The sequence below is a fragment of the Dermochelys coriacea genome, chromosome 6 (assembly GCF_009764565.3).
Source record: "Dermochelys coriacea isolate rDerCor1 chromosome 6, rDerCor1.pri.v4, whole genome shotgun sequence".
NCBI lineage: Eukaryota > Metazoa > Chordata > Testudines > Dermochelyidae > Dermochelys > Dermochelys coriacea.
Window position 1 is genome coordinate 120,669,127 of NC_050073.1, and position 15,203 is coordinate 120,684,329.

Here is a 15,203-nt window from a genome sequence, read left to right on the forward strand (position 1 = left end):
GCTCAGTGGTTGCTGGCATTTAGAAACTGGCTGGGCTTGGATGCCGCTAGCTTGTTTACTGCAATGGTGCCTGGCGATGTCACTGCAGACTGGCATGGGAAAGTATCCTACTGCAGAGAAAGAAAGAAAGAAAGAAAGAAAGCTGTGCCCACCCCACACAAAGCCTGGAGGGGGTAAAGTGGCTAGGCAGGCCAATTAACTGCCCAGGCTGCATCTAAAGAGGGAGACAGGGAGCAACTCAGCTCAGAAGTGGGGAAAATGGTCTCAGCTGGGCAGGAGCAGGATGGGCCTGTATAAAGCCCAGGAGCTGTGAGCAGCAAGGACTATAAGGAAGTATCTGTAACCACTCCCTGAGAGGAGGGCGCTTAGGCTGGCATACCCAGAAAGAGGGGGAAGCCAGAGAAGCAGAAGGAAGCCCAGGGAAACAGCAGCTAGGGGTAGGGCCGTACAGACTTGGCTGCCTGTCACAGGGTCCCTGGGCTGGAACCCAGTCTAAAGGGCAGGCCTGCATGTCCTTACCACCCACTGGGTAGTGGCACAGGGCATTGGAGACACCAGCCAGACAGCTAGTCTGGAAGGACTTTGATTTTCCTGGAAGGGGAAGGCCAAGCCACAACAGGAAGCTGCAGCTCGGGGAGAGAGAGGGACTGAAGAGTGAAAGAGATGACGGGAAGAGACACCGCCAGAGGTGGGCAGAGCCTGGCAAGACCTAATCCCCAGAGCCGCCAGGAGGAGGTGCCATATGCAGCGAGTGGACCCAATGACAGGCTGACATCCTTAGAAACCTTCAGGAAAGGATTGCAGAGTACCTGAATGTTTCATCGAGATCTCTCAGGAGGATTCAAGGGACATCCCTATGCACATAAACAAATTGCTCTGCATCGCCTCCCCGACACACCCCAGCCCACCTAACTCTAGAGGGGAATGAAAAGCAGAGAACAGCGCTACTTCTCATTGTGGTACCACGGCCTCTTCTAGCACGAGTAAAATCGATAGATAGGTCCTGCTAAGTTGGAGTCAGGTGCCATCTGTACATTTAAACATTGTAATGGAAAATGATTTCACACACTTACCCGAGGCTCCTGCTCCAGCATCCAGCCCATCCATGCTCAGCCGCTAGGGCTGATGAGATTGCAGTGGTGTCCTGAACAGGACTTGGCTCATGGCATAGCTGGCTCCCCTATGCCCCCATTCACTTCCTCCTCCTTACCCTTCATGGCAAGGGTCTGTGTCTCAGGATCCTTGGTATTCACAGTGGCCTGCAGAGGGGTGGTGGGGTTTCCACTAAGTATGATATGCAGCTCATGGTGAAAGCGGCACGTTTGTGGCTCAGCACCGGACCAATTGTTGGCTTCCCTGGCCTTCTGATACACCTGCTGTGGTTCCTTGGCTTTCATGTGGGTCTGCTGTTGGTCTTTGTGGCATCCGTTCTCCTGCATCCTGTGCAACCTGCTCACAGGTGTGCTAGGGTTGCCAACTTTCTAATCACAGAAAACTGAACACTCTTGCCCCGCTCCCTGCCCTGCTCCTTCCCCAAGGCCCTGTCCCCGCTCACTCCATTCCCCCTCCCTTCATCGCTCGCTCTCCCAAAGCCTCACTCACTCGCTCATTTTCACTGGGCTGGCTCAGGGGGTGTGGGTGTGGGATGGAGTGAGAGCTCCGACTGTGGGGTGTGGGCTGTGGGGTGGGACCAGAAATGAGGGGTTCAGGGTGTGGGAGAGGGCTCTGGTCTGGGGCAAGGGGTTGGGGTGTGGGAGGGGGTAAGGGCTCAAGCTGGGGGTGTGAGCTCTGGAGTGGGGTCAGGGATGAGGGGCTTGGGGTGCAGGAGGGGTCTCTGGGCTAGGGCGGAGGGGTTTGGAGTGTGGGAGGGGGCTCCAGGCTGAGGCATGGGGTTAGGGTGTAGGAGGGGATGAAGGGTGCAGGCTCTGGGTGGCACTTACCTCAGGCGGTTCCCGGGAAGTTGCTGGCAAGTCTCTCCAGCTCCTAGGGGGAGGGGTGGCCACGGGGCTCTGCATGCTGCCCCCGCCCAAAGGCACCGCCCCAGCAGCTCCTATTGGCCACGGTTCCGGGCCAATGGATGCTGTGGAGTCAGTGCTTAGGGCAGGGGCAGCACGCAGAGCCCCCATGACTGCCCCTACACCTAGGAGCTAGAGGGATATGCCAGCCACTTCCCGGGAGCTGCGTGGAGCTAGATAGGGAGCCTGCAAGCCCCGTGCCAACCGGACTTTTAACAGCCCAGTCAACAGTGCTGACCTGAGCTGCCAGCGTCCCTTTTCTACCAGGTCAAACCTTTCCGGTCAAAAACTGGACACCTGGCAACCCTAAGGTGTGCGTGCTTCTGACAACTCCTCCACAGTTGTGCCTGCACTGCCTCTTCTCCCCACAGCCCTGGAGATCCAATACCTCCTGTCTACTCCAGGCAGCAGCTCCTCTGCAGCATGTAGCCACTATGGTCGGCTGGGCAGTTGCACACAACAAGGGAGAGCTCCTAACTGAGGTCACCACGCTGGGCAATCAGGAAGAGGCATGCAAAATCATGGGGCGGTTTTAAAGGAGTGGGGGTGGCTGCTGGTCTCCGTGACCCCTGGGCAACGGAGTTCACAATTGTGACCAGAGTGGACAATGTGGGGCATTGTGGGACAGATGCTGGAGGACTATTAGAGTTGACATAGGTCACACTCGCACTGCATCCATCACAGTATGTTGACCATGGCTCAGCACCATTCAGGAGATGGTTTTAATGTGCCGCTGTAACGGAGTACTTCAGCCAGAGACAAACTGGAGTGTAGACACATGCAGATATAGGTTGACACAAGGTGACTTACATTGACCTAACTTTGTAGGTAGACCAGTGTAGTACACGCAGAGCCTGGAGGGGTCTGGGGGCATAGTGGTATCTGTGCCATCCCAGCTGCTGTATTAGAAGAGTTGATGGCATTAACTCAGTAAGGACTATTTATCTCCCTGGTGTTTGAGGCCTAGTCTACACTAGAAAAGCTTTGGCAGTGTAGCGAGGCAGTGTGACTATACCAGCAAACCCTCCTCGTGTAGACACAGCTTATAGCGGTTCCCTGAACAAAATAAGCTATATTGGCAAAAGCATTGCCAGTATAGCTGAGTCTACAGTAAGCCTTTTTCCAATATAAAAATGTCATAAGACATCACCCCCAACGGACACAGCTATACCGGCAAAAGTCTCTAGTATAGATCTAGCTTTTGTCATTCTCAGTTCAGGATTAATACATTCACGCCCACTGTCTTATTCCACCCACATCTCCCTCCCACACTGCCGTCTGTCTGTCTGTCTGCAAATGACTGAGTCTGGAAGAGGAGCGTGCGCACATGTCAATGACACCGATGCATGCAGTATTGTTGTAGCCGTGTTGGTCCCAGGATATTAGGGAAACCAGGTGGGGGAGGTAGTATCTTGTATCCTGCAAAAGAGCTCTGTGCTAGCTCGGAAGCTGGTCTCTCTCACCAACAGAAGTTGGTCCAGTAAAAGATATCACCTCAGCCACCTTGTCACTCTAATGACCCTGGTGACGGGAAGAATTTCTCTGCATCCTGTTCTGTGGAACACAAGCACCTAGTCTCCCAAAAGCAGTCCTGCAAAGAAGATGAGGAGACCAGGGTTTGCCATAGCGGCCAATTGCTTTTCCCTGGAGCCATTCTGGAGTGTTAGAAAGAGGAACAATCCATGATAATAATGCTTTGCCCGTACATAGCATTTTCATGTAAAGCTCTCAGAGCACTTTACAGACATGCACAATTTCTTTGCCTTGTATTGCAGATGGGGGAAACTGAGGCAGGAGGTGAAGCAGCTTGCCCAGGATCACACAGTGAACCAGGAACAGAATCCAGGTTGCTTGATTCTCAGCTCTAACCCCAAGTCACTAGATCAGCACTGCCTCCTGACAATGCGGTGCACTGATTCTACTCAGTAAAGAGTACCATTTTACCCGGTAGATGTTTGGGGCACGAACACTGGGGGAAGTAGTTCTGATTCTGATGTTTATGTTCCAAACTCTCTAAGTCAACTTCTGCTCTCACTTATGCCACTGCAACACTATTGAATCAATAGGGATAGAGGGCTTAACTCAGCACTGAGTACAACTGGGCTGCACGGGTGTAACAGAGGGCAATATTTGGCTTTCAGGATATTGATTTTACTCCACAGATTTTAGTGTACCTAGTACTTGGCTGCTGGACAAAATAAATAAACCCCAGCAGAAGGAGCCTGAGCACTGCACTGCATGTACATTAAAGAATTCAAGAAATATTTCAAACGCAGAGTGGAAATCTGACAAGAACTCTGTACAAATACACAAAAGTTTTAATTATTTGTCTCCCAAGGGAGCACAGCGGAAAAATATGAAACATGGAATCCATTCACTGCTTGTGCTTCATCATCATAATACCATGAGTATCTCAACGGCCTCTTCCATCTCAGGGTTTTAAAGTGCTTTTCAAACAGGGAATCTAAGCAGCAGGAGTCACTATGCTCCCCTCCGTGTGGCAGGGAAGGAGCTAGAAAAAGTGAGGCACAGATAAGTTAAGCGACTTACGCAAAAACACGTAGTCTGTGGCTGAACTGGGAATTGAACCTAGCACAATGCTTTCCCCATGTCTATCTTCACCATTAGTTAGCATTGCAAGGGAAATTCATGACACTGTCTAGGCCTTGATTTAAAGTAATGAAACTATATGCAGCCATCCCTTAAAGGGAGAAAATGATTGCCGTAAATCTTACCGTCAATGAGATAAGGACTTCTAGTCAACCAATGAATGCACTAGCCCCCATTTTTCAGGAGGTTTATATTTGAGGATACAAAATCCAGTCAGGAACTCTGTTGTATGAAATGCACTTTCCAACAACTCCCTATACATCCCGCACGAAAGATCCATCTCACAGACACGCTTATGTATCTGCATGTAACATGTTTTAGTTTTCAATATGACTTGCAGCTAATTAAACAAACATGAAATGTTCCCTGCCAACCAAATGGAGCCATCTGTTAACCCTATAACTCAGTCATAATAAATGGTCAATCAAAGAATCTCCCATTTCCTTACGTTGGTGCTGACAGAACTCATACAGTTATAACGTGTTGACGAATGGCAACTGGAGCTGAGAGAATACACCATCTGCTGGGTTTGTGTGCACATCTTGCATAGGAACATATTATGAGGGATAATAAACTATATTCATCCATAGTACAATGAGCTCAAGACAGAACACCTAACATCAAGAGTTCGCTCATAGTTACACAGCACAGTTTTACCAATGGCTGATCTTGGGTTTGGAGCTACTCCGATGAAGTTTTACATTTTGCCACATTTGTGGAAATACTAATCTATTGCCCTTCTGCAACACAAATAACACAAATAAATAAAGTAATAATTATCACTATTATTCATAAACCATTGCACCTATCATCTGAAGGAGCTCAGGACACTTGATAAACACTAATTAATTAACCCTCATAACACCCTGGTGAGATACGTACCCTTATAAAAAGAAATATGGGATTGACTCACGGTAGGAAGCCAAAGCACTGCCGTGCTATTGTTATACCTATATGCTTTTTAATCATGACTGTAGGTGTTTATGGCAATTTTAAAAACAGAAGTGTTATTGTTACATACGAAAGAAATACCCCGGTGCATAATTGGCTGGAAACAATCAGCTCAAGTGATGCATCACTACGGCCCAGATTTTCAAAGGTATTTATGTGCCTAACTTCCATTGATGCCCAGATAGTAGGAAAAAATTTCTAATATGAGTTAAATGGAAACCATTGCTCACCTCTGATGACACTATATTACAGCATATCTATGTACGTAGATGTGTACCATGGTGTCCATCACATCAGGACCCACATATCTGATCTCTCTAAAACCCAACATTAATAACAACATTAGTATCTGCATAATAAAATAATGAACTACAGAACCTCCTGCCTTCACTACTGGAATGGTGGACAGGGAACAGTCAACCAAATGCCAAGGCTTTCTGTTTAAACCACTCTGTATTCTGAAATTAAAATATATACTCCATACAAAAATCTATACCAAAGAACTATAGTAAAAGAATAATAAACTTGCAAAGTCAAGCCCACAAAGTCAGAAAAAGCAACCTTAACGCCTCCCCATTGTGCATTATGACACAGTCTTAACATGATCACAAGCTATTTTTCCCTGAAGGATTCTTGTTTCATTACGGGTGAAATTCAATCCCATGGAGAGAGTCGGCAAAAGGTCTGGGCCCTACTTAAGTCCTCTGGAAGTCTTATTTTTTGATGATTTAAGTTTCAGAGGTGCATAAGCCTTATTCTTATTCTTTGAACAGGGCTAAATTTCACCCACAGTGCCCAAGTTGGATGAGACAGCCGTTCATGATTTATTTTTATCCTCATCGTTCAATGTGTGGCCCATATTCATAGCCTGCAATCCCTCCAAATCCACAGTGAATGAGGCAGTGAATTATTTTTCTATTATTAATGATTATTATTATTTCTGTTCTGGCAGTACCTACACACCTCAATCGTACACCAAGGCCTCCTGGTGCTAGGCGCGGTACAAACACAGAACAAAAAAACTGTCCCTGCCCTGACACGCTTGCAATCTAATATCAGACAAGAGATAACAAGCAAATGCACCAAAGAGGGGAAGCACATGGAGATGGTGAGGCAGTACTCGTCAGCAGGATAGGCTGTGGTCATAATTTATATGTGATCATATTGCCAAATCATTGTCAAGTGGTTGTTTTGTTAACCCCTGCCTCATGGACCGTCACACGTCTATTGTGAATGAACCAGAGTTCCAGCCTTTCACAGAATGTTTGTCTCTGCCATAAGCCCATGGTAATACATTGGTATAAGGTTGCTCATGAGAACTGGGCTACTGACGCTTAAACAAAATGAATAGACCAACCGGTCATACAAAACACCCCTCACAAAAATATTCTGGACAGCTGTCTAATATGGTGATCTGCGCAATCCCTGTTTAAGAGGAGCTAAGGAAAAATGGGCTCTGATGCGTTTATTTAAAGAGGGCGGGTGTCAGATTTTGAGCTTCCAACTTCAACTGTCCCCCTACATTTAAACACAAGTGTGGGACCCGAGTGTGCCAACACTTTTGCACGCACTTAACTGTACACAGCTGAGGAGATCCATTAAAGTCAAGCACATGCATGAGTGTTTGCAGAATTGGGGCCTTCGTGCATAGGCCTGCACTGTACGTGCCTGGTCGCAAGATGGCTATCTCCCATATCCTCTCATCATGTTTACACATGGTTGTCTGATTTTTCAAAACATCTCCAGTCAGCTCTGCTGGTATTGATAGCAGCTTGTCTGAGGAGTCGGAGCTGAATGTGGGTATGTTGCAGGCAGATGGGCTTGATGAAACAAGATGTTGATCTCTCCTGAGGCACTGTTCAACTGAACGCTTGAGGCCTTGGGCCCAGCTGTTTCCAAAGGGCTGAGAAATCTGCACAGGCTGGGAAATCACTCATGTAACAGCCCCTTTGTGCCAGCAATTCTCTTGGGAAGCTTGGCCCACTAGATCTTGGTAAACAAATGAGGGTGGCACCAAGCACAATCAGTGCTTTCTTAATTAACTATTAATTAAATGTTGGTAACGTGCTTGGCACTGTACGAGAAAGAGAACGAAGGCCATCCCTGCTGCAAAGTGGTTACAATCTAAGGGGGAAATTCCATAGGAGCTGCCAGACTGGATCACTCACATAACCTATCCAGTTGCCTGTCTCTAATGGCAGTCAACAGAAAATGGATCCGAAGGCAGCTGTGAGATAACCTGTCCTCCACTCAGGTTCTGCAGCTCTGTAGTAGTTAGATATTGTCTTAAGTCCTGAACCAGGAGGTTTAATACACCTTCCAAAATCTGTGTTATCATGAATTATTATAACTGGATATTCTTGATATTCATATCATTATCCAGTCTCTTTGAATCCTGTTAAGTTCTTGGCCTCAATGGGATCCTGTGGCAGTGAGTTCCACAGTCTAATTATGTGTTGTGTTCCCCTTTTTTTCAAAAGAGGATTTTTTTTCATGATAAATTGTCAACATTGTCCAAAATTTTTATTTTGGGTGAAAATGTTCATATATTTTATTCAAAAATATTCTTGAACTGGTTATTGGGGAGTTTGTTTGTTTGCTTGTTTAATAAAAACTGGGCTCAGGTCCTGAAGAAATGCCATACACTATTTTGATAAAAAAAGTGGAAAAAAGTTTGATTAAAAGAAATCCCTGCAAAATTTCAAATATGTGAATAATTTGTCTATTCTGAATCCTTTCAAATTAAATCATTGTTGAAATTTGAAACTTTTGTTGTAAAACTAGTTTTTAGTTTTCAACCAGTTCTACTTATAGTATGTGTAGGTCTGCACAGAGGAGCAGGCTGAGTGTCTGAATGTGACCCAATGGAAATAAGAAGACAAGACTCACTGAGGAGCCCAGAGGAACGAATAACTTTGAGTGACGTTGTTCCGTTTCATGAATGCCTGGTAGAAGTGAGGGTTAAAGAGGGTCTCGGCTGTGAGCAGACTATTAACTAGACTAGCAATTGGGATAGGAAGGCCACTTTATGCTTAGGAAGCAGCATGCAGATGGGAGATAGAGTCAAGATTGTTAAATCCTGTTCTGCAGGGACCTCTCACAGAGTCTGTAGCGAAGCTGGATATATTAAATTAGGACTCACTCCTGTTCCAAGAATATTGCCAAGAATAATGTCTCTTTGCACTGATATGGAGGCTGTTTTTCAGTTACTCCTCAACAGAGCTGCATAAGTGGTGGCTGGCACTTCTGCTTGACAACAGGCCCAGAAGCTCAGTACAAACAGCAAACTGGGCAGTGCCCTGCTGGATTGCCTCACAAATAGGACCTGATGCTCACATGTGTAAGGCTCCGAGGGCTGCCTACATTGGTACCCATGCGTTCAGCTCAAATCGTGCATCACATGTTGTTCGTCCTACGGATAGGTCGTAAACAGTAACGTATTTATACACCCCCATTCATGGTAAATGCTGCCTCTCCAATACCCAAACTCAGCTGTGCCCTCCATGGCACATTCCTTGCACCAGATGGAAATACACAGAAACAAGCCCATGGAACCAAAGCCTGGGTTATCCACTCACTGTGGCAGACAGATGATGGGGTCGGATGCCGGCCAATGTTAGGATGTCTGATGGCCTTCCACATATATCCAAAACAAATGGGGACATTTCTCCTCCCTGGGCAGCACAGGGGTTGTTGTTATATATCCATTAGGTTGTTTGCTTTTTTTCCCCTAACTATATTCTTGACCATCTTCTCAAGGAAAGTAAAAGACTGAAGGCATTATAATCAGGACATGTTTGATCAATCTAACTGGAAAAGCCATGGCTGGTGATTACTTCATTTTAAATTCTCAGTCTTAGTTGTAAGGCATCAGCCAGTCTTAGGACTTGTTAATAGACAGCTTTAACTGTATCTGTTTAGAAACTGACCTAATTAAAGTACTACAACCCCTCCTTAGTGTGGATGCAGTTATGTCGCTGTAAAGGTGCCTACAGCAGCAGAGATTATTCCCATAAATGTTCAGGAACAAACCTTTTGTAACATGTTCTTTGAAATGTGTTGCATGTGTCCATTCCGATTTAGGTGTGCGAGCGCCCTGAGCACAGCTGTCGGAGATGTTTCCCTTAGTGGTATCCATTGGACATGTGCAAGCACTTGAAGAAGAATAAGCTGTAAGGGTATAACCACTTGTACACTGGTATAACTGCATTCTCTAGAGGGGGTTGTAGTTTTAACTGTACTGATTTGTAAAGTGACAAAGTTAAAGTAATACAAAAACACTGTGTAAACCAGCCCTTATACTGCAGGGAGGAATCGCTCATGTGTGGTCTGATGTACAGGGCACTAGAATGGGACTCAGGATGCCTGGGTTCTCCTCCCAGAGCTGGTACTGACCATGGGTGGCGCGTAGCATAGGTAGGGGAAGGCTGTGCCTCCCCAAAGAGCCTGGTGTGGCCCTGCCCACGCTCTGCCCGGAAGGCCCCCTCCTGCTTGCCCTAATGCCCTTCCCCTTTGGCCCCAGCCCAGGCAGGCTGGTCACTCGTCTTCAGGGAAGCGTGCTGGGACTGGGACCAGGGTTAGGGAGGCTGTGGCTGGCCTGTGGCTGGGACTTGGGGTGGCTGGGGCCTCCAAGCGCTGAGGGGCCCCCGGACGCTGGGACGGAGGGGCTGCCCACTCTGCGTTAGGGGTGGGGGCTGTGCACCACCCACCCAGCGCTCAGGGGGCCGTGTGCTGCCCGCCTGGTGCTTGGGGGTGGGGCTGTGTGCTGCCTCTCTGGCGCTCTGGGGCCAGATGTCACCCAGCCCGGCGAGCTGCGGGGAGAGGCTTGCAGCTACAGGGAGGGGGTTAGCCTCACCGAGCCAGCAGGTCACCCGCCACCCATGGTACTGACCTACTATGTGTCCTTAAGCAAATCAGCTCACCTCTCTACATCTGCATTTGTATTTGTCTATGTAGATTGCTAGCTGTTCCGAGCAGGTTATGTGTATTCCCAGCCCACAGCACAATGGAGCCAGATCTCAGCTGGTGTCTCTAGATGCTCCTGTAAAATAAATAAATAAATAGCCCCTGAATCAAGGAAGAAAAGCTACCAGTATAATCAGGTGGTAAGGGGCCGAGGGGAAACACTTCTTGAGAAAAAAAACAAGGAGTCTGGTGGCACCTTAAAAACTAACAGATTTATTTGGGCATAAGCTTTTGTGGGGAAAAAAACCCACTTCTTCAGATGCATGTCCAAAAAGCTTATGCCCAAATAAATCTGTCAGCCTTTAAGGTGCCACAGGACTCCTTGTTGTTTTTGTGGATACAGACTAACACGGCTACCTCCTGAAACTTCTTGTGAAGATATTCAATTTGGTGGATCAAGATCCTTGTCACAATTATGAGAGCTGAAGAGAGTGGGAGGTAACTGGGAAATATCCATGTGTGTTATTCTTGTCTGAGGTAGACGCAGATGTTCCTTCATCAGTCAGAGGAAGTCTAGTCAAAATACTTAATGGGGAGAAACCCCTGCTGCAAACCCGATGCCATTTCAGAGCTCTGACCTCATCCCGAGGCCAAAAGGAACAGCTCTCACATCAGGAAAGTGGGTTTCAGAAACTTCTTTCTGGGACTCCAAGAGTGGGACTTTTAGAAGGACATGAAATTTCATCATGGACAGAGGAAGAGTTTGGTTCAAACTGCTTCTGTAACAGCTTTGAAACGCGCCACTTTGGCTCATGCCAGAAATAGGTATCTGGGATGGGATTTCCTCAAGTGCTCAGTGGTAGCCGAATTCTGCTCTCATTGAGGTCACAGAGAGATTTATCATTAGCTTCAATGGGAACAGTTAGTCCACATTGCTGAGAACTTTGGGAGATCCAGCCCCTAACGTTATATAGCCTGGTACTACATACCCATGAAAAAAAGCCAGTGGACAGGGGAAAACGAAGTTAAACTGTCTGAAGGGGCCGGTGTCTAGGGGCCCCTGGAGCAAAAAGGTTAATGGTTTCCTGGAACAGGCTGGAGGGGGAAATCCCCAAATTGCACTGAGTTCCTGGAAAATCAGGGGCTAGTTCTGGGAATCTTGGGACTTCAGCATAGAGTCCACCCAGCTATGTTGTTCTGCAGGCCCCGAGACTCCTGACCACAAAATGGCATCAGGAACCAGGCTGGCATTGGGGCGTGGCAGTTGCAAAGTAGAGTGATGCTGGGGGAATTACTCATTAACTGTGCTGTGAAATTCCATTCAAGAATCTGTGGGGTCTAGAGGGGAACACGCTGGGGACAGCCACTGCTCCATGCCTGAAAACAAACACAGTCCCCGATTCGTGAAGCAGATTCAGGCGGCCACCTGCAGATTCAGTGAAGTGGGGGGAACATGCTGCATAGTTCTACTCCTTCCTTTCCATGAGGTTAATGCCATCACACCATCCTTTTATTCCCCCATAGGCTGTATAATAGACAGGAACATGGGGTCCATAGGATTTATGATGTCCATCACTTCAGTGCTTGGGGCGCTTTCTCATTATGACAGGTTTCAGAGTAGCAGCCGTGTTAGTCTGTATTCGCAAAAAGAAAAGGAGTACTTGTGGCACCTTAGAGACTAACAAATTTATTAGAGCATAAGCTTTCGTGAGCTACAGCTCACTTCAACAGCCCGATGAAGTGAGCTGTAGCTCACGAAAGCTTATGCTCTAATAAATTTGTTAGTCTCTAAGGTGCCACAAGTACTCCTTTTCTTTTCTCATTATGTATCACTGTACCAGCCATCTGGTTTTTGTGATTATCTGTAAATGCTGAACTATTACCACTTTAAAATATGCTCTGGTCTGATCGATGTAAAACCCTGGTGGGTGGCCATCATCTGGCCAGAGACTGCACAAGATCACAGTCATCACTGCTTCTAAGAGCATCTATAATGCAGGGCACAGGAGGCTCAATGTTCAAAGGGGCTAACCCTGCTCAGGGAATCTCAGACAAGTGGCTCTGGGACATTGCAACTTTGTCTCTGGGAGTGCACCTGTGTGGTGAAGGATGTTCTCATACTCAATACACAGTTGAATTAGAAATAATAATACTTAGCATCCAGCCAGCACTTTCTACTTTCAAAAGCTCTTTGCAAACATTATTCATCCTCACAACACCCATGGCTGTTATCTCTGTTTGATACATGGTGCAAGTGATGCTCCCTTAAAGTTACCAAGGGAGTGAGGGGGGAGCCAAGATTAGAGTTCTAGAGGCAATCCCAATTCTCACTTTAATAAACCATGCCACTTCCTAATAAATCACTGGTGGCCTAGTGCAGTGTCTCTCACCCACCCCCCTTCCTCCTGAAGGCCCAAAGACCACCCATGGCTTCTTGGCATGACCTTCCAGCTCCCATAATCCATTCTGGCCATGAAGGTTTTTGCATTTGGAGTCATGGCAAAAAATTGCAGATAATTTAGGGCTCTGGATTGGGGATTCCTTCTGTGCACAGTGCTCAGCTCCAGGGCAGCACCGGTAGAAGAGGCTGTGGGAGATGCCTCTTGAAGCCATGCTTTCTCTCCACAGAGCAAGTGCTGTGTGGAAGGAAGGGGGAGGGCTGAAAAGCTGCTCTGGGAATGGAGGGGCTGGTGGAGCAGTGGCAGAGCAAGGAGGAGGGAGCAAATTGCTCCTTCTCTCCAAGCCCCTGTCTCCCTTGTGATGGTAGGAGTTTGCTATTTTTACTTTGGTGTCTCATCCCACCAGATGAGAAGTTTTGGCCTAGAAGTTACATCACCCTGAATTACATTAGCCTTTCCTGTATTAAGAAGTGAACAGAATCATTTCTCTTCTCAACACCCATTTTTATTTTATTTTATTTTTTGAAAGAAGACAACTGTATTTTCTGTTGTCTTTCAGCTCCTTTTCTTACTAGTGATATGAGGGAAATGATATGATTAGCCTGTTCTCATCCACGCAGAAGTAATGAAAGATACGGGAGAGTTGGCAACCCCACAGACAAGGTTATGGAACATGACATACTGCCTAAACTAATGTCATCTACAAAATAATTAGTCTCTTCTCCTTGCAAAAGTTAGCCCTTCATCATCCATAGCTGTCACACTAGCAAGAGTTAAAGCCCTATAAGTGCAGTATGGAACTCTATACTCAGTGGGCACACTTAGATGTTCTATTTGCTTAATAGTCAGTAGGGGCCTGAACTAAAACTCAGTAACATCAATGGGAATATTTCCAATCACTTCAAGGGCTTTGGATTAGGCCCCGTGCACACAGAAAATCTCTTTCAACGCAGTAGAAACAAAATACAATTACAGGAGGTCCAGACCCACTAATGTTCTGAATATCCTTAACTCCCAGTAACTTGAACAGGAGTTGAGCAGCCCAGCACTTCCCATGGCCAAGTCCGTCAGATACAAAATAAATACATACCGATTTATACCAAAACTAAGAACAGATTCTTAAATATTTGGTTTCCTTCATTTTTCATTCTTTAAAGTGCTAAATATCGAAATAATACAGGATTAAAATTATATTTTCTTCTAACTTCACATTTAAAAGCCTATATCTATATATATATCTATATCTATCTATATATATCTATGAAAAGTATTTTTCAATTTCAGTTGTATGTAAGCCTTTGTTCTTTTCTTTTTAATGTTTAGATCACCTAAATCTTTGTGTCAAAATAATCTCTAATACTTCATGAACATCCAGTAAGCAGTTATCAAAAAACTCATTCTTCATACATCTCCTACACACTTGTTCTGTCCATATTACCAGTGTATATGCAGTGTTCTAGTAATTGTATGCAGTGTGAATGTGAAAAGGATGCTTAAATTGGTCTAGTAACTACCAGCAAAACCATAAAGTTACACTGCAGATCTTCCCATGGGCAGAAAATGCTTTAGGTTCTACATCACGCCTTTGAGAGTACAACTTGATCGTTCTTTGTTTTCCACTATAAGTCTGCTCCGTGGGGAGCATCCTGGAAAATGTGTTCAGGTTCATCTTTATCTTGCTCCTTTTTACTGCAAAGTGGAAAAGATTCTTGAACAAACTGCCTACACATTGGACACTGTTGAAAATATTTCACACACCCATCGCACAGACACGTATGCCTGCAGGGCAGGAGGACCCAGTTCACTGTTCCATTCTGGCAGACGACACAGTCTTTACTGTTTTCCTCATGTAATTCTGATTCAACTTCGGCCAGTCCAACCTTTTCCAGCAAGCTCTTGTCAGTGCTGCTCTCTCCAGAGGCATTGCTCGAGGGCGGGGCACTGCTGCTTGCAGACATAAAGAGTTGCTATGGACAAAACACACACAAACAAGTTTCAGCAGAATTCAGTAATTGCACATTGTCTTTATATTCTAATGTGATCTACAATAGATCAAAGGTGAACTAATGGGGCCTTTCTTCTCTCTACACACATGCTTCCTATAAAGTTCAACACAAGTTCAAAAAGAAAAGGAGTACTTGTGGCACCTTAGAGACTAACAAATTTATTAGAGCATAAGCTTTCGTGAGCTACAGCTCACTTCATCGGATGCATCCGATGAAGTGAGCTGTAGCTCACGAAAGCTTATGCTCTAATAAATTTGTTAGTCTCTAAGGTGCCACAAGTACTCCTTTTCTTTTTGAGAATACAGACTAACACGGCT

The 15,203-nt window shown here is 46.0% G+C and overlaps 1 protein-coding gene across 10 annotated transcripts in view; it reads right to left on the reverse strand.

The window, feature by feature from the left end:
- Nucleotides 1-4,315: 4,315 nt before the first annotated feature.
- Nucleotides 4,316-15,203, reverse strand: part of CGRRF1 (cell growth regulator with ring finger domain 1) — a 38,975-nt gene continuing 28,087 nt past the window's right edge. For 3 of the 10 annotated variants that reach the window (XM_038404850.2, XM_043516264.1, XM_043516266.1), the window contains one exon: nt 13,383-14,847. In XM_038404850.2, the coding sequence (XP_038260778.1) occupies nt 14,500-14,847 (348 nt within the window). In that variant the 3' untranslated portion in view covers nt 13,383-14,499. Of the gene's footprint in view, nt 5,894-9,608; nt 9,747-10,498; nt 10,618-13,382; nt 14,848-15,203 lie in introns of those variants that run through there. The other 7 variants (XR_006281958.1, XR_006281962.1, XR_006281957.1 and 4 more) reach the window with 7 other exon arrangements.